This window comes from Metopolophium dirhodum, chromosome 7 (assembly GCF_019925205.1).
Source record: "Metopolophium dirhodum isolate CAU chromosome 7, ASM1992520v1, whole genome shotgun sequence".
Classification (NCBI taxonomy): Eukaryota; Metazoa; Arthropoda; class Insecta; order Hemiptera; family Aphididae; genus Metopolophium; species Metopolophium dirhodum.
Genome location: NC_083566.1, coordinates 6,474,223 through 6,496,968, shown reverse-complemented (window position 1 = coordinate 6,496,968; position 22,746 = coordinate 6,474,223). Strand labels below are relative to the sequence as shown.

The 22,746-nt window shown below is 29.7% G+C and overlaps 3 protein-coding genes across 7 annotated transcripts in view; 1 reads left to right on the top strand and 2 right to left on the bottom strand.

Moving 5' to 3' along the window:
* The first annotated feature begins 505 nt into the window (after positions 1-505).
* LOC132948502 (lipopolysaccharide-induced tumor necrosis factor-alpha factor homolog) lies at positions 506-4,703 on the top strand. 2 transcript variants are annotated; one of them, XM_061018997.1, is made up of 5 exons: positions 506-745; positions 1,526-1,636; positions 1,854-2,045; positions 2,753-2,879; positions 3,352-4,703. In XM_061018997.1, the coding sequence occupies exons 3-5, from the start codon at positions 1,859-1,861 to the stop codon at positions 3,452-3,454; spliced, it is 417 nt and encodes a 138-aa protein (XP_060874980.1). In that variant the 5' UTR covers positions 506-745; positions 1,526-1,636; positions 1,854-1,858; the 3' UTR covers positions 3,455-4,703. The 2 variants fall into 2 exon arrangements, with proteins under 2 accessions (XP_060874980.1, XP_060874979.1); XM_061018996.1 differs by lacking the exon at positions 1,526-1,636 and having other exon boundaries at positions 509-745.
* Positions 4,704-7,842: 3,139 nt separating this feature from the next.
* LOC132948500 (mediator of RNA polymerase II transcription subunit 24) lies at positions 7,843-16,611 on the bottom strand. Of its 4 annotated transcripts, none has more exons than XM_061018993.1 (21): positions 16,467-16,611; positions 16,234-16,404; positions 15,981-16,119; positions 12,704-12,829; positions 12,543-12,644; positions 12,239-12,467; positions 12,042-12,138; positions 11,787-11,967; positions 11,390-11,721; positions 11,200-11,326; positions 10,434-10,670; positions 10,204-10,373; positions 9,969-10,146; positions 9,802-9,902; positions 9,651-9,734; positions 9,441-9,591; positions 9,230-9,366; positions 9,039-9,174; positions 8,731-8,982; positions 8,521-8,666; positions 7,843-8,458 (listed from the first exon to the last, which is right to left on the bottom strand). In XM_061018993.1, the coding sequence occupies exons 3-21, from the start codon at positions 16,086-16,088 to the stop codon at positions 8,449-8,451; spliced, it is 2,904 nt and encodes a 967-aa protein (XP_060874976.1). In that variant the 5' UTR covers positions 16,089-16,119; positions 16,234-16,404; positions 16,467-16,611; the 3' UTR covers positions 7,843-8,448. The 4 variants fall into 4 exon arrangements, with proteins under 4 accessions (XP_060874976.1, XP_060874978.1, XP_060874977.1 ...); XM_061018995.1 differs by having other exon boundaries at positions 16,491-16,601; XM_061018994.1 differs by having other exon boundaries at positions 16,185-16,583.
* Positions 16,612-20,553: 3,942 nt separating this feature from the next.
* LOC132948342 (dynein axonemal heavy chain 7-like) overlaps positions 20,554-22,746 on the bottom strand; it is a 34,127-nt gene continuing 31,934 nt past the window's right edge. The window contains exon 48 of the mRNA XM_061018769.1: positions 20,554-22,515. Within this exon, the coding sequence (XP_060874752.1) occupies positions 22,162-22,515 (354 nt within the window). The 3' untranslated portion in view covers positions 20,554-22,161. The remainder of the gene's footprint in view (positions 22,516-22,746) is intronic.

The window sequence follows — 22,746 nt, the reverse complement described above, 5'->3', positions numbered from 1 at the left end:
AAACACTGGTAGTAAGACTATAGTAACTACGCAACTTCCAACCCGTAAAATATAAGTACCAACTCGAGTAGGTACTCGGCATCTACAATTGAGTCTTGACTTAGATATTATTTAGTTATTTACATATTTTCACATAACTCATAAATCATAATCTGGATCGAGTTTTTGCGCGTGGATGTCATACATTATACGCAGCTGCCGATATTCGATAAATATTGAAATATATTGTATTATTGTATTTGAATTTCCGATACTTGTTTTCATCGCTGTTACTGGCGAGCCGTGTCTCGAGTGAGCGACTTTAATCATTATCTATGGAGTCACGTGTTGATATTTGACGTCGCATGACACAATATACTACCTATACTCACGTCGAACTTGCGCAAACGGTAGTTTGACACCAGGAAGGTGTGCAAAGGTATGATTAATAACTAATAAGTACCTACCTAACGGATATATTATCTAATAACAAATAATCTAGAAAAAAGATAACGTCACAAATCGTTCTCGTTCACACTTCAGTACTTCACGCAATGGCACCGAACCTAACGGACCAGACGTATTCTGTTTAGTTCAATACTTCAATATGATATTTTAGATACAGTGCGTTCTTAGTGAAAAAAATCGTAAATCATAATACTCCAGTCTTTTGCACGCGCAACAGCTGGTGACACCCGCCAGTCAATCCTCGATTTGCGTCCGTAGGCAATTTTTTCAAGAGCAGTTTTAATTTTTCTTCATTCAGGTGAGACGTTCAACACCGTTACGTTATTATTTCCTAGTTATTGTTGCGTGATATGACCCGAAAGTAGAGAAGCGGGACTGGGTTCTGGCCTCAGCATCTGGGTAAAGATAATTATCATAGACGGAACTACAGTCTACAAGGCTGGCCCAGGCTGATCGCGCCCCGTGATAATAATATAATATTTAGTAGACAGTAGTCAGTAGGTACCTAGGGGTCCGATACTACTAATCAGTAATTACTATACGACAAATACGACATACGTCTATACGTAATTAAATTTATATAATACATGCAATGCACTGCTCACCCCTCCGACTCCCTGAGGCATACCTATGCCGCTCCAACGCACAGTTGTGGTTAAGTATTTTGAATATTGAAATAAAACTATTAAGTATAAATACTAGTATTATTTCAGCTCTACTATTGTCTTCAAAGTTGTATGAATTATTATTTATTAATAATAAAATATGTTATACCAACGCTTGAACTAAATACACATAAATTATTGTCAACATGAACTCAACATTATATATTATTATATTACGATATACTTATATAATTATTACTTGAATTTTTAAATAAAAAATCATACAAATAAGTTTTCTTCCACCTAAAAAAATGAATTTTCCACCATACCATTTATAAGTCTATACATGTCTGAATTGATCAGAAAAAGTGGCCCAGTCTAATAAAAACATAGATGTTTTAACATTAGAGTTTTGCCTTTGATAATTATAATGTATTCTTTATTACGCACTTATTAGTTATTTCACTTGTTAGTGTATATAGTTCAGTTAATTTTGAGGATTTCGAGTTTCGTGTTCAAAACCGGGTAAAATTGATTGCGAGTAACTTGGGTTCAAAGTTTAAACCCGTTTTGATGCCCCGATTGTAAGTATTATTTATTGCCATTAGTCATAAAATTTTTTTTTTATTGAGATTAAAAACAATGTACCTAATTTATGTACATTGTTATGATCATAAATACATACTATATTTATATTTAATTAAAATTGAGAAGAAACCTCCTCTCGGAGGCACTTTTAGCAACAACAATAACAACATGTACTATATACAAGATAAATTGTAGTTTTATTTTTTATTCCAGTCGCCATGTACCCGCAAGTGAACAAAGAAAATAATTTGCCATCAGCTCCACCATCCTATTTGGACTCAATGAATGCTCCGAAGTATGAGATCTACAATCAGGGAGATATCGGAGGCCATTCATACTCCACGTCAACAATGGGGCCTCCACAGCCCACTCGAGTGATCGTTGTCCAAGAAAATCCGGAGATTTGTAAGTCATCTATTTAGTTTCTTGAACTTTTTACCTATACTATACTATTAATAGTCTATTTCCATTACAATACCCAACTAAAACTAAAAGATTCGTGGAATACTTGTATTTGAATATTTGATAGCAATCCTCCAAAATATAGAGATATGAATATCATTATTAATTAAGCCTATCGTAAGCAATTGTGTATTTCTCTTCAAGCTCGTTTCCAATTCCATTGATATTTGATTCTTCTTCCTTATAAGTGAAATCAGTTTCAGAGTTCAAATACATTTCATTATAGAAATTGCTAATTTTTCTAATTTTTCTCAGTCTTATTTCTACCACTATCTGTCTAATTCTCTCTTTAGCTTTTTATTGGACTTGAGAATGAAGACCTTTCTATTTTAATATATGTATAAAACGGGCTTGTGTTACGTCTGGATTTAAATATTGAGAAAAGAGCTGTCCTCATTTGCTAATTTCATTATTTGATTAATTGATTCATTGAATTTAATATATTATATTAATTATAATTGGTTTGTTTGAGAAAAGAGGAATGTAGTTGTATGGTGAATATGATGTGAAAGCACTTAAAAATTAACAAGTTAAATAAGACGGCGAATGAATATATAAAGAGATGAGATTTGCGAGGAAGGAAATGTGTTAAGAATGACAATAGTAACTTTGCATAATGCTATTCTATTAATGTTATTTAAATATTTTAGTACCACCATTGGGTCCAAAATCAGTACAGTTGATATGTCCAACGTGTAAATTATTGGTGATGACAAGAATTGAAGAAGAGTCATCATCTAATGCTTATTTTTGCTGCATGTTGTTATTTATTATTGGGTATGTGGAAAAAAATATGAATAAGTTAATAACTATATTGTGGAGATTCAAGATCATGATTTAAACAATGATAACTTATTTTATGAAACGTTGAAACTTAATAATCATTGAAATTAAATGCACTTGAGTTATTATTGGTTATATAATACTACAGTCTTGTTCCACGAGAGAATATGCTTTTCCATAACAAAAATTGGTCGGATCCATTATATTTCAAATGAGTTGCCAGTGACGGTTGACTACATGAAGGGGATACAACAACTATGTACATGCACAAAACTGACATGTTTTTCTTGTGAAACAGAGTTTAATAAAATTATACCTTATTTTTTATACCCTGTTGTTATTTAAATTGTATAATTGCAATTAACTCAAGTGTGTTAATTATATAAATTCACTTATATGATTAATAATCAATAATAATAATTAAGATAAGATAGGTATGTTAAGTAATGTACATTATTTTTTTCAGATGTTTCGTTTGTTCATGTCTGCCATTATGCATGGATAACTTTAAGAACAGTAAGCATTCATGTCCAAATTGTAATGCTTTTATTGGGATTTACAAACCATAAGCCAATAATATTATTAATCGCCAAATTAATCAAATGTGCAAACTGCAACTGCAACTGCATAAAATACTTTATATTCCTCATTATATTATTACATTCATTACTATTATTACACCTTTAAGTTTATTTTTGACAGTATTTCTTATTTGGTGAACTATTCAATTTTGGAATAGTTATACATAATATACCTCTGATTGAACTTGGTAGTGAATACAGTTATCGTATAGTTATCTGGACATTTATAATTCAAGTGTTCTCTTATGATGTTAATACAATTAATATATTTATATTCTAAAAGAAGAAATAAGTAGGTAATGATCTTTTGTATAACTGAAACGCATTAATGTTTATTCTATTGTTTTTATCCTTAAATCAAGTTATATTATATAAATAAAATTGTTTGTGATAAGTTGAAAGAGAGAAAAGGTTCATTGATATAAAAACTGGAATCCAACTATTTATTTATTTTTATTGATAAATATTCCAATAATCTATTAGCAGTGTTTTTTATTTGTTCCATAAGTATCACCAGCTGCGTATTACTTGCATCCCGTAAGGTTGTTGATAATAGTGTATAATATTACGGCCTACGGGATGTAAGAGCGTCCCACAGACGCAACTTATCTATCGTATTTATCGAAAACTTTTTTTTTTAGGAATTCTTTTATTTATAATTAAATAATATATTATACGTATAACACGGCACACGTGTGAGGAATGCGTAACTATTTTATTTCTAACAACTTTTAGAAGTTTCATATATAGGGTACGAGTGTATAACTATTACAACTATATTCATTAAACGTCTAAAAAAAAAATATCTGTTTAAAATCACAAATGAATAAGTTGATGTCGCTTTACAGTGCCGCATTTAGACATTTTGCGCCCCGGTGCAAAACGAAATTGGCGCCCCCTAAGTCCCGGTGAAAAAAAGATTGCTACCCCTAAGGGGCCTACCCACGGAAAACATGGGAGATAGATCCTCATTAACCTTTTAGATTTTGAGCAAAGAAAAGAATATTTGTTTTACAATGTGTGCTTTTTAAAAAAAAAATTTGTTTAGTAATTGCTTGATCCTCTCTCCGCAAAGATACATTTGAATTTATGTCGCTTAAACCTTGCTTATAATTCATCATATAAGTTGTTTTTTTTTTTAACTTATTTAAGTAGGTACTTCGTGAATAAATAAAATACAACCATGCAAATTAATATTTTATATTTTTTTGTATAATATAGTATTTTATAAAAATAATGTAACTATATAATTTAATATTAAAATTGTTCTTCTACTCTGTAGTGTGTTGTGAATACTTGAATTACATCATCAAACTGAATGTTAGTTTTTACATCAGATTCGATATTCATGATACCTAAATAATTTAGCCTTTCTGCAGACTGCAGAGGTTATAGATATGTTTTAATACGTTTTAAACACGGGAAACCCTTTCCGTCGATCAATATAAAGATACATACCTATCAAATCATTTTTTCTCAGAAAACTACACATGGTTTTAGAAGCCTCATAAAGTCATAACCGATACATAATAAGTGGCTCCTAAAATGAACACATTCATTAGCAAATAAAGTGCTGAGATCATCTTTATATTAATTTTGAAGTATTTCAGCATTCTTACGAATTTAAATTGATTATCAGCTCTGTAAATTTGAAAAAGAAATTGTAATGTAGATGTTCATATTTTTTCATTTCTTTTTTCGGGTTGTGACCGCAGTTGATCAAGTATAACAAAATAGGTATTGACTTTAAAATCAGAGTATTCAACTGTGGTTTCTTTAGATGGTCCTTCATCAAAAAATTGTTTTCTGATTTTTGACCGTTTAGTACAGGAACAGGATATAAGCTGCTTAATATTGTACTTTTTTCAATTGCACACCGTTCAAAATACTCATAATTCTTATCGGAGCGTAAATCAATGATATATTATGTTATATTAATGATATAAGAGGTGTACAATTATTACCTAACACACCACACCCAAATTGATATTGACAGATGGTAATTTCTTGCTCGCAAGGTTAATTCAGTGTAATATTTGACCCCAGAATATAGATGGGAATGCAGGCCACAATTAAAATAATATAAAAGTATAAATAAATATAATAATAAATAAATAATCAACATCCAACACTCAACAGCGCTGAAAAGTGATAAATAACAGAAATAATACGTAATCAGTAATCACAAACACTGTGGCTCGAAATGCTCGAGTTTGTTGACTAAATAATAACTATCCTACTAGATAAATACCCAATAAAGTATAAGTTATAAGTGTTATAAGTATAACTAATAAGCAGGGCTAGGAACTTTATGCGCTAAAAAACAATGAAATATGTGCATACGTATGCACTAAAAAAAACCAAAATATGCGGTATAATATGCATTTATTATTTTAAAAAAAATGTATTTAAAAGCATAATTATAGAGAAAAAAAATTATTTTTGAATCATAAATATTTTATTTATATTTTTCTTTTGATAATACTGAATCTGTAAACCTGGCCGGTCATTACGGTCATTAAAGGCCAATTCTTATTTCCTAGTAAAAACACTATAACCATACGGGCGAGCGTCGCCGACGGCAATAGTGACAGCTATTGGTAAAAATAAATATTTTATTCTTGAAAACATTTTAATTAAATAAGACGATTAAAATTTATAATATTTATAAACATTTACACAATATTTCAACTATTACTCGGTATAGTATAATTCAAAATATTGACTAGGAAACCGTGTGCGGCAGCTATTTATTTTTAAATTATTTAATTTACAATATTCAACTATCAAAAACTTATTTGTTGTAGATTTCTTATACATTTTTACCATAAAATGCATTTATATACTCAAAATCTTTAAATATGCATAATCATATAAATTTAGTAAAATATGCAAAAATATGCAACATAAATTGTTGTATTTCAACTGTATGGTTCATGAAACGAATTTGTATCGAATCAGATTTGAAATATGCAGCTTCCTGAGAAAGATGCAAATGCATAAAGTTCCGAGCCCTGCTAATAAGTAATAAAATAAGTAATAATTGTGCTGTAAAATGACACGCCGCACACGATAGCAAAATACGCAGTATCGCCCGTATTTATTATAAATAATTGATGTCTATTGACATAATCACAACACATTTGGGAACTGTTATCAGGTATATTAATATGCAATTATCAATCACTGATGGCTATATTGCTATAAATACATTGGTTGTTTAAATAATAAATTTCAAACAGCATAATAATATTATACGAAATTATAATATATAATACTGTTATTAAAATAATTAAAATTATAAAATTTTAATAATTTACTAGTAAACAAATTTCTGACAACATTTTGGCGCCCCCATAATACTGGCACCCGGGGCAGTTGTACCCAGCGCTCCCCCCCTAAATGCAGCCCTGGCTGTATAGTAGATTATAAGTGGGTCTCTGTAATGGATAGTATTAAATTTGAATTCAATGATATAAAATCATTGTATACGAAAAACAATTCTGAGCGAAGACGGTCCGTCAGCCTATAATATATTACTACAAGTACCAACATTTGATGATATTATTTTGATTTGAGTAATTTATTTTACTATTAGGCATTAGTACAACAGTGGGATGAATTCATTTTTTCCAAAATAATTACAGTTGCAAATGTCATTCGTGTGTATAAAATATAATAATATATTCTAAGAGTTTCATATACCCATGAATAATATTTAAAACCAATTTAATATAATACACAATTATTATTTTAATCTGCAACAATAAACTACATTTTTATTTTATTATTTTGATATTTTTTTATGGACAGATGTCGCCACTGTTGTATTTTTGACATTCAGATATCCTACTTTTCCTAAAATTTTCTTTCATAAGAACCTTCTCCGTGATTTTCATTTCACATTTATATAGTTAGACAGATAGATGTTGTTGCCATTGGTTACTCGGGCAGATTAGGTAAAAGTATACTATTATGCATCAAATTGTTGCGCTTATGGCCTCGCCGCCTCGAATAAAGAAACTTTAAAATGTTTGTATGTAGCTTTTATACTCAAACACTACCTATTTTTTTTTTTTAGTACCTACTCAATTGTATTTGACGAAAACCTCACAATTGTTTTTAGAGATTAAGTAGTTTAAACCGCGTTAAAATATACACCAAGATCTAAATCAAATCCACTAAACCAACGAGAGAACACAGATAATGTTGTTACCTAACAGTTTGATAATAGGTAAATTCACTCTAATATCAAAAATAACAGCACACTATTGAAACTGGCAAACGAACATTTTCTTTGTCGTCCGTGTGTAAGATGGAGATAATACACATTTTTTTCGTGTATTTAGACCAATAAGTGGAAGAAAAAAATAAAATTACTTAAGTTAAATTTTAATTTAAAAAAAAATCATTCGATATTGCACGTAAAGTACCTAACTTTGGTACATGACTGCTGGAGACCAATCTGAGTAATTTATATGATACCATATTGCTATGAAAATTGTAATTAATTCATTATTTTATATGATATAATTATTAATGTTATTAAGGTTATACTTTTAAAATGATTGTGGTGTTTCATATTAAATCAAATGCAAAATATATTTGAATAATATTTTTGAATGAAAAGCAAATTTAAAAATACGTTTAACTAAACATAATATTATTATGCATTATCAAACATAATTGTAACCATAATTAATTACTTGAACACATAATATAAAATATTATACAAAATATAAAAATTAATTAAGTACTTAATGCAATAAAAAAATATTTTTAATTGACTTAGTACCTCATAAGTAATTAATAAATATGAATAATACACAGTTTATGAATTTTCTGTTACCCGGATACAATAAAAACACATTGAATGTTGGTAATGTATATTAATCATTCTTCATTTTTGTTTAAGTCGGTCAACAACAGTATTAAACAAATAATTTTTTCCAAATGTCGTTTAGTTTAAATTTATTAATCACTTACAAATACCTGAAATTAATTGTTATTAAAGTTATATTATGTATTATATTGTTTTATGAATTAAGCATTACTCTGTATTTTTTGCACAACGAGTTTTCTGCAATAGACACAAATCACTAGTGGCAGCTTTCCGACCAGATGGCCAATTCAAGTCATATAGATTCAAAATCAAATCTACAGTAAACAATTCTGGAACGCAACGTATCAAATTTGGCAACTAGAAACAGAATGTACAAGTTACAATTACTGTAAAAAATATTAAAACATTCACAATTTCTAACCAGAGTTGGTGGTAAATGCCTGAGAATAATCTGTGATGATCCTCGTCCACACATAACAAGTTGTTCAAGCAATCTCAACACAAAATGGGTTTCTCGGCACAATTGTTCATGTCTTGAAGCAACAACAGCAATACGACGAAAAAGAGCCACAAGCGCTTTTAATAATATTCCATTTATTCCAGTACCATTAGAATCACAATCTCCGTTATCCAAGCGCATTATTTTATTTGGTGGCCACGAATTGTCAATGTCCTAGAAATAAATAAATTAAAGAACCGTCTGGTTTATTAAACATGCATCATTCTTACAATGTCCATGTTGATTGGTGTTTTATGAACATCGTTTTTTATTATACTGTTTTGCTGCAATTCAACCGATGCGTAAATGCAATATGAACACAGTTTAGCCAGTGCAGTCTGTTGAGGCTCAATCAGCTCTACATTTCTGTAAGAATTACATTTGAAATGGCTTGAAATTTTTTTTATAACACACAACTTACATATCTGGATTAAACAGGTACTGAGGCATCAGTTCTAGTAATGCAAGTGTACAGAACTCAATATCAAAATGAAATATGGCAAACAATAAGTCAACAGCTTTTTCTAATTCATCGCGATACTGTAACTTCATCATTTCCTGCAGAAAATGTATTGGTCAATTGTATAAAATTATGTTAATATATAATTTTTAGTATAAATAATAATATTAACCTTGATTAAATTGTTGACAAACCAATCTGATCCAGCTGTGAATAATGTTGTTTTTAATTTTTGAGCATTTTTTACATTTAACCAACCTTCTTCCAAAATACTCTCCCAAATGGGTATAAGTTGTTCAAGGATTGAGTCTTTTGATATAATACTACAAAAATTAAATTTAAATATTAAGTGTTATTAGCATGGAGAAAAAATGTACATTACCTGTGAGAAGGTTTGGATGGCATTGTCGGTGGATTCAAATCTTGCTGCATTTTACGTATAATTTGACACATCAATACTTGACGGCTAAAAATTACAAATTTGTTTGTAATAACTAACAACGGATATTTTAATATTTATTTTTGAATTTTACCATTTAGAGTAGTTGTCTTGACTTTCTTCAGTCTCTGGAAGAACATTTAATAACTGTTGTACCATATTTAATGGCTTGAGCAAAGCGTCTTGATGTAATACCTAAATTATTTAGTTCTATTACAACAAAATATGTTTATATTATATTATATAATGTAAAATACATACCTGCATATAAGAACAGAGCCATGCTGCTGCACAAATAGGCAAACAAAACATTGATGAACGCATTGCATCTAAAATACGCTTAACATCATTACTGCTTAATGTAGAATTTTCCCAAGCAACTAAAACATCGTGTGTGGCACCAATTATAGTTATGCAAATTTGGTCCCAACTTGTATCACTAAAAATATTTTTCAATTAAAAATTATTTAATATTATTTGGAAATTTAATACAAACCAATTTATTAAATCTTCTCCATCATTAATAGCAGTTAATAGAGCTGTTACTTTACTTGGATCACATTCACCCATTATAGTTTCATGAGATTTGGGATTTCCGAGTTCAACCATACACTGCCGGCACCATTTCTCAAAAAATGTATCATTACCACCATCAAGGAAAATTGACTATTAAAACAAAAAAGTTTATTAATATATTTTCCATTTATATTAGTTTATACGATTTACTTGATATCCATATTTTTGAGTTATAAAACAGAGCATCAAGAATGTCATGTCAAATAATACTGCATTAGTGCGTACAGACTTAGAACCATCTTGTAGATTTATTTGCTTGCTGAATTCATTAAATTTTATCACTTTAGAGACAAACATGCGCAGTTTACCCTCAACTGATGCTGCTGCCAGGATTAACTCTAAACTGTTACCAGAGAGTACTTGACTGAGTACACTAACTAAAGCCTCCTAAAAATACACAAACATCATTAGTATTGTTATGAGGACACTACACAGACATTTTGTTGTATCCATCTTACAAGTGCATAACATACCAAATTTACGGTTGACAGATCACATTTAGCTTCGTTAGTTTAAAAATTAGAGTGAATTGACTTATTATGAAACTTGATGGCAAGAAGAAGAACATTATGTATGATTGAATATTTGAATGTGGAATTTTTTAATTATAATAATTCAGTTTTTAAATGAGTTATGTGAGCAATAAAATTTTAGTTTAAGCTATTTTATAAATGCCAAACTTGCTAAAAAATTAACTATCGTAAAAAAACCCTCATAAAACTCAGATAATGTACTTATCATCAAGATTCATAATAGGTCGATTCACTCTAATTTTTATACTAACTAACTTAAACGAGATCTGCTGAGTGTAAATTTGTTATTTATTATAATATTTTACACTTGTAAGACAGAGACAACAAATGCCTGTGTAGTGTTCTCTTTAAGGATAAATCAATAGTAATAAGTAATATCTTACTTGAATTTTAGAGTAGTCGGAATCTAAAGTCCTAAGCATTCTTTGTAAAGTAGGTTCTGTTCTCATAATAATGGTCAAAACATTTGAGGGGGGATTTGGGCTACTAAGTGTTGAAACTACACTGGCTCTAAGTAATAAAGATGATTAAGTTTTAAACTATTTAATGTTTATAAAATTAAAAAATGAATACCTCCTAGCAATTATTGAACTGCATTGATTTTCAGTGACAAATTCTAGTTTTACTAATTCGTTGAGTAGAAGTTCTATACAACTGCAGGCTGTATGTGAGTCAATGAAATCCAGCAATGGAAACATCTCTAATAACATCTCAAAACCTTCAATCACTTCTTCAGACGCTTTGAAACTTTTTGAGTCCTCACACAGATGCTTTATGATGTGTGGCAGTTTAATGAATGTAAATGCACCCCATTGTGGTCCGTGATCTTCTTTACTCAAGGAATCTCGTAAACACATAAGACAAGCGCGAATCAATTCACAGTACAATCGAGGATTACTGTAACCCTTTAAAATGAAAGAAAAACATTAATTAAAAAGTGATTTTTTTTATTACCACTAGTAGTACAAACTTTAATTTGACGAATCATTTTTAATTTATCCACCAATACTTGAGTCTCTGTTGTAGGGTTCAACATCACTCTAATGGCTAACAATGGTTGTAGTACATAAGTAATTGGTTCATTGTAAGTTGTTACTGATTCCATCGCTGTAAGTTTGGTTGAATTTTTAAAGTCAATGTTGCATAATTGTCTATGAAAGAAGCAAAATCATTAATAGATCTAATCTTTTTCTTTTTTCTAATATATAAAAAAAATCTAAAATACATTAAAACATTGTGCACATGTGGAATATTTGTGTCCATTGAATTTTGCACATCTTGACTAATTTCTTGACACTTATTCACAATGACTAAGTACAGTTCTAGATAGACAAAAAAATATTATTTATTTATTGAAGCATGATGTACATTATATATATTATTATATTACCAGTTACTAATAATTATTATATAATGACTTACCAGCATCATCATGTTTGGCCAAATAAAGCATAGCAAATATAAAATCATTGTTTAAAAGATATTCTAAAATTTGAATGGATTTGTTTGCAATACGATCTTCAAGACGATTGGTGGTACCGTCTTTAGGTACATGTCCACTACGGACACAAGTCAGCAGCCAATCAACCAACGACAATAGTGCTACAGCTAGTACACTCTCTTCTGGTTTTCCTCGACATGTTATGCCATGCTAAGAAAAAAAAAATTAAAAATTAAAACTCAAAATCTCAAATCAAGCACATTATTATGTAGGTGTTGTGCATACAAGTGTAGATTCAAGGAAATCAAGCAAAATAATAACACATGATCTTTTTTGAAACTTGTCATATTTGCTAATGCGCTGAAGGATAGCTGCATAAGACACGAGCTAAAAATAAAATAAAAATATTATTACTGCTGTTTACATAGTATTTATGATTAACCTACTTGACAGTTTAGTGAATGTCTTAAATAAGAAAGTACAAGTTCATTGGGATAAGAACCCACTAGCGCTTGTGATAATATTATGTCGGCCAAATTATAGACATCTCCACTGACCCCTCTGGGCAGAACCTAAATAACACACAAGTATTAGATTAAATTATTAGATAATGGATATTTAGATTTTAGATTATTGATAGTTTAATTTCATACTTTTTTTATATAAAATTACAATTAAACAATCATAGAGTTAAAAGAAAATCAAATAATTTAAACAAAGTGTAGAGGGTAATAGGTATTCATTTTTTTCTTACTGTATATAGTACTTGGTGAATATATTTACATTTTATAGATTTATTAGGTTTAATATTTAATAAAGTATGACTTTTACATGGACAGTTTTTTTAAATACATACAGTACCTATTTAATGAGAAATATAAAATTTATATAAATCTGAACCAATTCAAGTTAAAGTTGATCTTAGAAAATAAAACATTTAAAATTATAAATTTGAACGTACATTCAAACAGTTAACAATTGTGATTATTAGTTCAATAATTGTAATATTATTTGTTTTACTTTTTATATTAAAATATTAAATTAAAAATTGCTTAAAAAAACTGCTATCATATTTCCCGATTAATTTTTATTTGGACAACATAACTAAATTGGTATTTGTATATTTTCATATTTCTTGAAGGTTGATTTCTATAACTGTGTTAAATTGGGTAACTCAAGGTAGAATATTTATAAGTTAAAATATTTCTTTCTTTTATAAATGTCACACCGTTTTAAGTGTTCGTTAAATAACTAAAGAACGGAAAATGATACCTTGGATATTATTTATTTGGAAACAAAATGTTTTGTAGGAATAAAATTTTTCATAAATATGTTAACACTTTACATTATTATTTTTATTATGATAAAAAAAAACCTTTAACAATATTTAATTTATTACTAATAGGTAAATTATTGTTTGGAGATTGTTGAGATTTTTAATAAGTATATTAAGATGAGGCTACCAATGCATTTGTTGTCTCCGTCTCACCCACAAACGACATACCAAATTTTTTCATTCACTAGTTTCATTATTGTGCCATAAGTTTTGATATTAAAGTGAATTGACCTATTAACAAACTTCTAGGCTACAGTTTTTATTCAATATTTAAAATATTAAAGATATTCAGATATAAGCATATTAATTTGTAATACTTTACATAACTTAAAATATTTGCTTGAAAATTATAATATTGAAAAAATTGCCGACACATATATAATGTTCTTACATAAAAGATTGATAATAGGTCTTCACTGTAATATACTAATATCAAAACTAACAGTACACTACTGAAACTATAGAACAAAAATGTTCTAGGTTGTACGTTTGTAATCAACAAACGCATGGGTAGAATACTCTTAATTTCATAAACTCATAAGCATAGATAATATAAAATATTATACTATGTTAGATAAACAAAACAATGTATTGAGATTTAAGATATGCATATATTTATTGTTGCTAGTTATAATCGATTACTTAAATCTACTTTAATATCTTCTATTAAATAATATTACTAAAATATAGCCAAAACCAGTATCTATTAAACAGATAAAAAAATACAAAAAGTTACAAATTTTTATCAAACTTAATTCTTTCATAACGTTCATAGACAATGGGTAAAGTATTGGCAAAGCTTCCAGGATCAGTTAATGAGCCAGATTTTCCAACTGGTATTTCTGTAGTGTATAATTCTCTACGGCAAACTTCTCTCAGTACATAATCCCATTCTGCTTCTTTATACAAACGTGTATCATGTATACGCATCATGACACCATCTACACGTAAAAAATATCGCAACAAAGCGAAAAAACCGCTAGGCATACAGCGGATTTTTACAGAACATACAGCAACACCGTTATCATGTAATTCATCTTCAAATAAAGTCAAGTCTGAGTAGAAAAGTATCTCTTCTTGAACTTTGAGTTTCTCCATGTTTATACGCTCTTCAGTAGCTTCAGCAACTGAATATCCAAATAAAGTGCCTTCATAGTATGTTGAATATGTCCAATCAAACATATTAACATCTTTATCTACTAGACCACTATCGAGTCTAGATTCTTTCCATTCTTTTGAACAAGCAATTTTCACTGGTGCTCTGCAAGGGTCAACGTCCCTGAGTGAATCCAAGGCACAAAATCGTATTCCAGATTGGCCATCATATTTAATTTCTAAAATATTATTAGGAAATACCATTTCAGGTAAATGATGAAGCTGCAATTCAATAGAAAAGCGACAAAAGTCACAACATGATAGCGATGGTACTTGACTGCGCGAAGAACATCCCGATCCTAGTATATGACTTTTAGAAGATATAATTGTCCATTTGTTGGTTTCAAATTGTTCACATTTGGCAGTCATTTTGAGTGGATGTTATAACACCTGATTAAAAAAACGGTTGAATCACTGTCACTTCACTGTAGATAATAGTTAATATAATAACAAAAAAAAATAAATGAACATTCAAAAAACTAAAAATTAAATATGTCTATATAAGCAGATTTGTAGACAATTGAAGATTTTTTCCTTTTTTTACTTGTTTAAATTTCCCAATACACTCTCATAAGAAACCTTTGAAAAACGTTAACTAGGCAAATTTACAAGAAAAATATAATAATTTATTTTTAATATGGAAATTTAAACAGGTATCTAGGTGTATTATGTAGTTTAAGAACTAAAATAGTACAATTTATTTGTTTTTTTATTATAGATACACAAGTAATGATGGTCAGTTGACAGGTATCACACTACTAATGAAATAAATTTTATTATACATGTTACAAACTGAAAATTAATTAAACCTGGACCACAACATCATCAGTAATTTACACATTTACTATTAAATACAGAAGTATCAACTTCGAAATTTGTAAGAAATCATATTATTCTATGATAAACTTTTGCATTTTGTCATTATTAGATGGTAAAAGGTCAGCATCAGTTAACGCTTTAAATATTCCGGAATATAATAATTAATAATATAAAAAAGTAAATCCCAATTTATTTATACCACTTTTATTAAAATAAGTACTTATATACACCTAATTTCAAACAAGTCATTTAAATGAGTTTTGACTTTGAAAACTAAATAAACAATACAGTTTTCATCAATTGGCTGCTTTACTAATGGTAACTTCAATATGGCAAATCTATGATAGGGGTACTTTTTTTGTAACACGAGTACATTGGCCAACGATTTACCAAAAAAAAAAAAAAATAATTACCGATTTTATAGATATGCCCCACTGAATTTCAGTCCAACGTTCACCCCACGCTTTCAGCACCAATGATTTCAAGCTACTGGTTTTACTCGTTACTTTGCTTGGCTCCATTTACAACAAATGTTCAGCAACCATTTCGATTCTGGGTGAAAAATAAAAACAACAAATAATTTAATGTTTGACGCAACATTACAACGTCGTGTATACAAAACAATTGCAAATGACGATGTTATATTGTGCCCGCATAGGACTTTACCAAGTTCAATCGGTTTTAGCAGTGTACAGAAAAAAAAAACGCAGTGAACAATCTTCTTTCCGGAGATTTTACTATTTCATCTCAGTAATCGCAATCCTTGATAAATGGATTCCGAATATTCGTTTCACAGTTCAGTTTTGCATAAACGTAAGTGGTTTAATCAGTTAAATTCTACAGAGAACAAAATACTTAATTAATATTTGGAAATTACTATTTATTATTCACTAATTTACCGTTAGTGTATGATTACTAATTACCGTATTATACTATTACTAAATAAGAAATAAACTGTAAACGGCGAAAGCTAAGACACTGACGGAATGACGGATTATCCAGTTTCCTCAAGCCGTAACGTAAACAAACGACACCGGGATACTGATAACATTATTTGTATACCGAGGTAGTAAATATGAACGGTCCAATGGTTACAGCGGTTGCAGTGACATAGTGCAGGCTATGGACCAACGTTATTATTCACCCGACGTGGCGCCAATTACATTTTGACTGGAAGCGTAATGTGTTTGGTCCAGGGCCTAAAATTAAGATATTTTGCTTCTGCACACCTGACTCTACACCAAAATATTATAAAATAATGAACATAGACCTAGTAGTGCACATACCACATATAACTTCATTGCATAATTGTTTTTGCTATTTATTAATAATTAGTTATAATAAATACAATCTAAGACAATCTTCTATAAAAGTTCTTGATACCTATATGACTAAGCATTATACAATTAAAAACTAAATAGCTTGGGTTAAAGTACTTATTATGTTATAAGCCACCCAGAATATGGTGTAGTCGGTATTATTTGTAATGTTAAGGATTTTAAACGAATACAATATGCTAATTAGTAATGTTCAATAATCATTAATGAATATTAATCAAATAAAAATTTTTAAAAGCCGAAAATAGTACTGCACATTTAATATTAGCTACTGCACACAATTTTAGGCCCTGCAGGTTTGGTCGTTTGGATCATTACTTTTTTAGTTTTTACCAGCACAACTCAAAGAAAAACAATATTGTGTGCGAGTGAGTTTTAAATGATATTTAAAATACCACCCAGACACATTACAATGTTTTAAAATCGTTCGCTCAAAGTTCAGACGCATTACGTATTGCAATTTATACAAACTCACCCTAACACAAACTACCTTATGACCGGACTATTTACTTAACTCGACCCTTATTCAATAATATTACAATTTATAATTATCGTTATTTTTTTGAATTGTAATCAAGTCATCCGTGTCAGAACTACCAGAAATGTATATGTGAAACTATGAAATTCTCGTAAAAAACAACCTGCGGGGCCTGTGTACATTGTATTAATGTATAATCATACAAACAAATACCTACAGAGACTATGTATATGAGAGTGAGACGTTTATAGTAGATAGAGTAGTAACTAGTAAGCGACGTATAAAGGATTTGATTTCGGCGGGAGGGGGGGGGGGTTGTAGTAATCCTGAGTCGAGATTCCTGACAGTATAGTTATTATTAATTAATAATAATAATTCTACACACATAGACTTTAGTTTCTGGGAGGGGGGTTAACTCCTTACCCCCCTCTCACCACTATACAACATTGCAGGTAATAGTATAATCATAAAATGTTTATCCTTGATCAATATAACCCAATGTCTGTATTGAAGTATTGTCGTACTAGGGCTTGTCAATTGTGCCCACATTGAGCAGGTAGTAAAAATTCAAAATATTATAGTAAACTAGCTGATACCGTGCACTTCGTTACCCGTTAAATGTACAAACTTTTATATGACTCAAACTTTGTTCAATGCGTTATTAAATATTCAGTGTTTGATATTCTATATTTATCTTAAATTTTCTGCTGCCCGAGATAAAAATTCTAATTCGCAGCAGTTATTATCAGGTAGGCAATCTACCTGCGGTAGATCGCGGACCCCGTGCTGTTTGTACGTAAGTGTATGAATTAACTCTAAAGTATCAAAGTCATACCAAGTTTGTCGTTTTTACTTGGTATAACTTTGATAAAAAAAAAGTATAAAAGTAAAAAAGGAAATTTAGCCCTTTTTAAAAAAGTAAAAAGTAAATTTTTGACATTTTCCCCTAAAATGTAACCCTTTCTAAAAATTAATCCTTTCTTAAAATTCAACCATTTCTAAAAATAATCATTTCTTTAAAAAAAATCAACCCTTTTTAAAAAATAAATAAATATTTTATCTATTAATTATTTCTTCTATAACCAATAACGACCATATATATAAACAAACATTTCCACCGTAAGTCTCAAAATCCCTGTTTGATCACTTCCCCAGGCTTCTATTAATTTATCATAGTGTGGTGTTCTATAGCCTTCCTCGATAAATGGACTATCCAACAAAAAATTAATTTTTCAATTTGAACCAGTAGTTCCTGAGATTAGCGCGTTCAAACAAACAAACAAACTCTACAGCTTTATAAAATAATAATAATAATATATAATATAAATAAATAATACAAATAACGATAATAGCTGGGCTTGAAATCGATTAATATCGATAAAAATCGAAAAAAAAATAATATATTTTTATATTCTGGTTGATATACATTTTTTATTTTAGACACTCATAACTCTAGAGTAAACAAATATAATAGTTGGCACATTATTCATTTTATTTTGAAAGATTATCGTTTTATGTTATCTAAGAACTTTTTCAATCAAAAACGACTATTGTTTTTTGGAGAGAATTTTTATGCTTAGAGTTATGAGTGTCTAAAATAAAAAATGTATATCAACCAGAATATAAAAATATATTATTTTTTTTCGATTTTTATCGATATTAATCGATTTCAAGCCCAGCTATTATCGATATTTGTATTATTTATTTATTATTTTTATTATTTTTATATTATTTATATTTTTTTCTGCTAGATGGCGCCACCGAAGTAACTCAGTTTTTGTCTCTAAATCTCTAACTCACATCAGTTAGGTCCATAATTTATGCTATAAACCCGCTCCCCGACATTCACTATTATTTAAAAAAAATTTTAGCAAAATCGGCCCAGCCGTTCTCAACTGATGCAATTTCGAATTTTTTGTCTCCATTTTGATATATATAGATTGCGCTAATAAACTCGCGACTTTGTCAAAAAATGGTCTTGCCTCTTGTTTCTCTGGTTGTATGGTAATTTTTCTAAATTATATTAAGAAAATTATTGCGATAGGTATTCCTTTTTTTGACACCCGTGTTGGTACCGGTAAAGCACGATTGAGCATATACCTTTTTAGCAACACGATTGAGCATAGAATATTTTATGCGATGTTGCCACATTCACGTGGCCGAAATTTTGTAATTTATTATTTTCACGTATTATTACACCAATTATTATGATACCAGACGCGAGCCGTGAGCTGAGTCCAGCTTTATCGACAAAGTTATCGATTAATAAATAAATTAGTTCCGTAGCAATAAAGTTCTGACGTTTTAAACATTTAAAATTGGGGGAAAATATAAGATAATAAATTAAGATACAATTCCAAAATTATTACACAAATAATATTAGTGTTCGATCACCCATACTTTATAGTATTCTTGACTTATTAACCATGCAGTATCTTTTTTTTAATTCGTACCATATTTTGATTTTATTATTTTCATAACTATTATTATGATTATTATTATTATTATCATTATCAGTATTATTATCAAACAGATTTATAAAATGTGACTTTATTATTGACTATGAAATCATGTTATTTTTTGATATGTTATATTTTGAATTATTATAATTATTTAAATAAATATTTTTGTATAATATAGTTCAAAATGGAAAATGGCAACGTTGTAGAATTTTTTATGCTCAATCGTGTAGGTTTTTTTTCGTATTCCGATTTCCTTTGATACGCCAACAATTTAGCTCAATCGTGTCTCAGCCGTTGGTATAACCATTGAATATATATTTATATAATACACTATTGTATAGTTAATGGTATTAGATATATAAAATGTATTGTATAATCAATGGTACAACTATAGATCAGATTTTCTATCATATTATCTTTCTACAAATTGTCTGTTTCAAATTCCAAAATGCAATGACTGTTACAAACAAAAAAATCGATACATTTTTTAATGTAGCATCCCATTTGATATTTTTTCTCTGCATGGAAAATCTATTGGTCATAAACTCATAAATATGTTCTTTGTTGGAGGGTCGCTGAACTTATTTAAATAAAAATATTATATTAATAAAAATAATAATAATATTTAATCTTTTTTTTTTTTTATTTTTTTTTATTTTTACAAGAAATATACAATCTATACAATTAAGCACAATAAGTATATGTGAGTTTAGGGTACAAAACATTATGGGGTTACGTGAATAATAAGCCACCCATCAGTAGCACTTAGCTTGTTTATTATATGATTATTTAGCTTAGGAATGTTAGGATTAAGTTAGGTGATCCCTACACCATTTCATTTTCAGCCTGCGACGGGGATTTCCAGGAAGTGATGGGATATGTAGATTTTTAATCAGAAGGTTTTCGTGGTTTTCTAATTTATTATAAAAACGCTTATAGAAGATAGCAGCTTCTTCTTCCACTGTTTTAATACCTAGGTCTTGGTGGAGGGTCATGTTAGAGACGAAGGGATATTTAATCTATAAATTATTTAAAAAAAAAAAAAAATACCAATTACAAATTATTGAAAAATAAAGTCAAAACATATTAATTTTATTGAATTCATTGTTTAATTATTGTACAATTTACATCGTTACACTTGAGAGCGGTACATATTCTATAAGAAAAATATGAAACTTGATTCACTGTAGTTAGAATTGAAGCTATTTCTTAACATTTGATTTTGTTACGTATGAGACTTATGCCATGGGCGGGTTTTATCACTCACCAAGGGGGGGGGGGGGGGGCTAATAGAGGTTCAAGAATTTAGTTAGTTGTTTTTTTTAAATCTATGTAAAATTTAAAATTACAGATTATATTTTTGAGTCCCTCATAAGTAAATCATTTTTTTTTTCACAATAGTGACAAATTTTAAATAGTTACATTGTTATCAATATTTATCTGAAACCATTTAAAAATATAGATATACACATATAATTAACAACAAAAATTAGCTAATTATTTATAAAAAAAATATACATAAAATAGATAGATTACATTATTAATTCCATATTTCTTTTTTTAACTTTTGAAAAATTAATCGTTATCAGCACTTCTGCAGACTGTCGTTTGAAATTCGGGCTATTTTTGTACCATTTGCTCGATTCTCGTAATAAAGGAAGATAATCAATTCTTTATAAGTAATACATATACATAGATATATATTATATATATAATTATTATTAACATAAATAAACTGGGCTCCACGTGGAGCCATATATATTTTCATAATAATATTACACGTCATGTCAGACAATCCAAAAATAGCTTGAAGCCTAAATATTCAAATATCCATAAATAATCATATTCATCAATGACGATTGACGATATTTTATAATGATTATTAATATATCAATATATCATAATACTTGGCTTTGTAAAATAGTTAGCTTAGTCCCAAGGGGGGGGGGGGGGGGCTATGCCCCCTTAGACACCCCTTTAAACCCGACCCTGGCACTTATCCAGAACATTTGATTGGCGTTTCTATGGTAATTAATACCAATTACCAAAGCGTCAAAAAATTTGACCTCGTAAAATCGGTCAGAAAAACACGAGGAAAAACATATTTATGTTAAAAAAAAATGTGTGTAAAACTGAGAATCTAAAACATAACGCGTTTGTAAGGAATGAAAACATAATAATATTGTACTGTTATCAAAATATTAGGTATTAATATAGGCACGTCATATTGTAATGCAATTATTGTGTTCCCGAGGGACGCCATTCGTGTGGTAGCGTGCAGTACTGCAGTGAATTCGTTCGCGTCAACAATACTGGGTCACTGGGACAACTGACAGAGGAGAGCGACGCCCCTCATGGTCCAGTGGTCGGGTGGTCTGTCGATGGGCACTGACACGGCGATCACGAAGTTGGTGGAATGTCCGGTGGTGGACAGCGTGCCCCTCCGCTCGGCCGTCTTGTACATCGGACACAGGTATACTGCGCCGGGTGGCGCCGCGGACCTCATCGCAGGCAGCAAGTGGATCAACGGCATGGCGCAGAACAGCTGTTTCGGTTTCGATTCTTTCAACACGGCCCTCCGGTCGCTCCACCGGGCCCCATCCAAGTACAGACCGTACACGTAGACGCCGTCTAAGGGTTCGACGTCCGTCGCCGCGGATTTCTTTAATATCTGCGGCAGTTTAAAAATGTGTTGTCATCATTATTCGCTATCCATTCGCATATATTTATAATACAACGCGGTTATTGGGATGGACCAGTTATTATTCGAGGGAGGAGGGCAGAAGGGCAGGAGGCAGGCAATATGTGAATGCGATTCTCACCCCTCGGTAGTTGAGCATAGGTTTTTTTCCATACCTATTATAATAATAATATAATTGGCAAAATATTTAATGATTCCTCC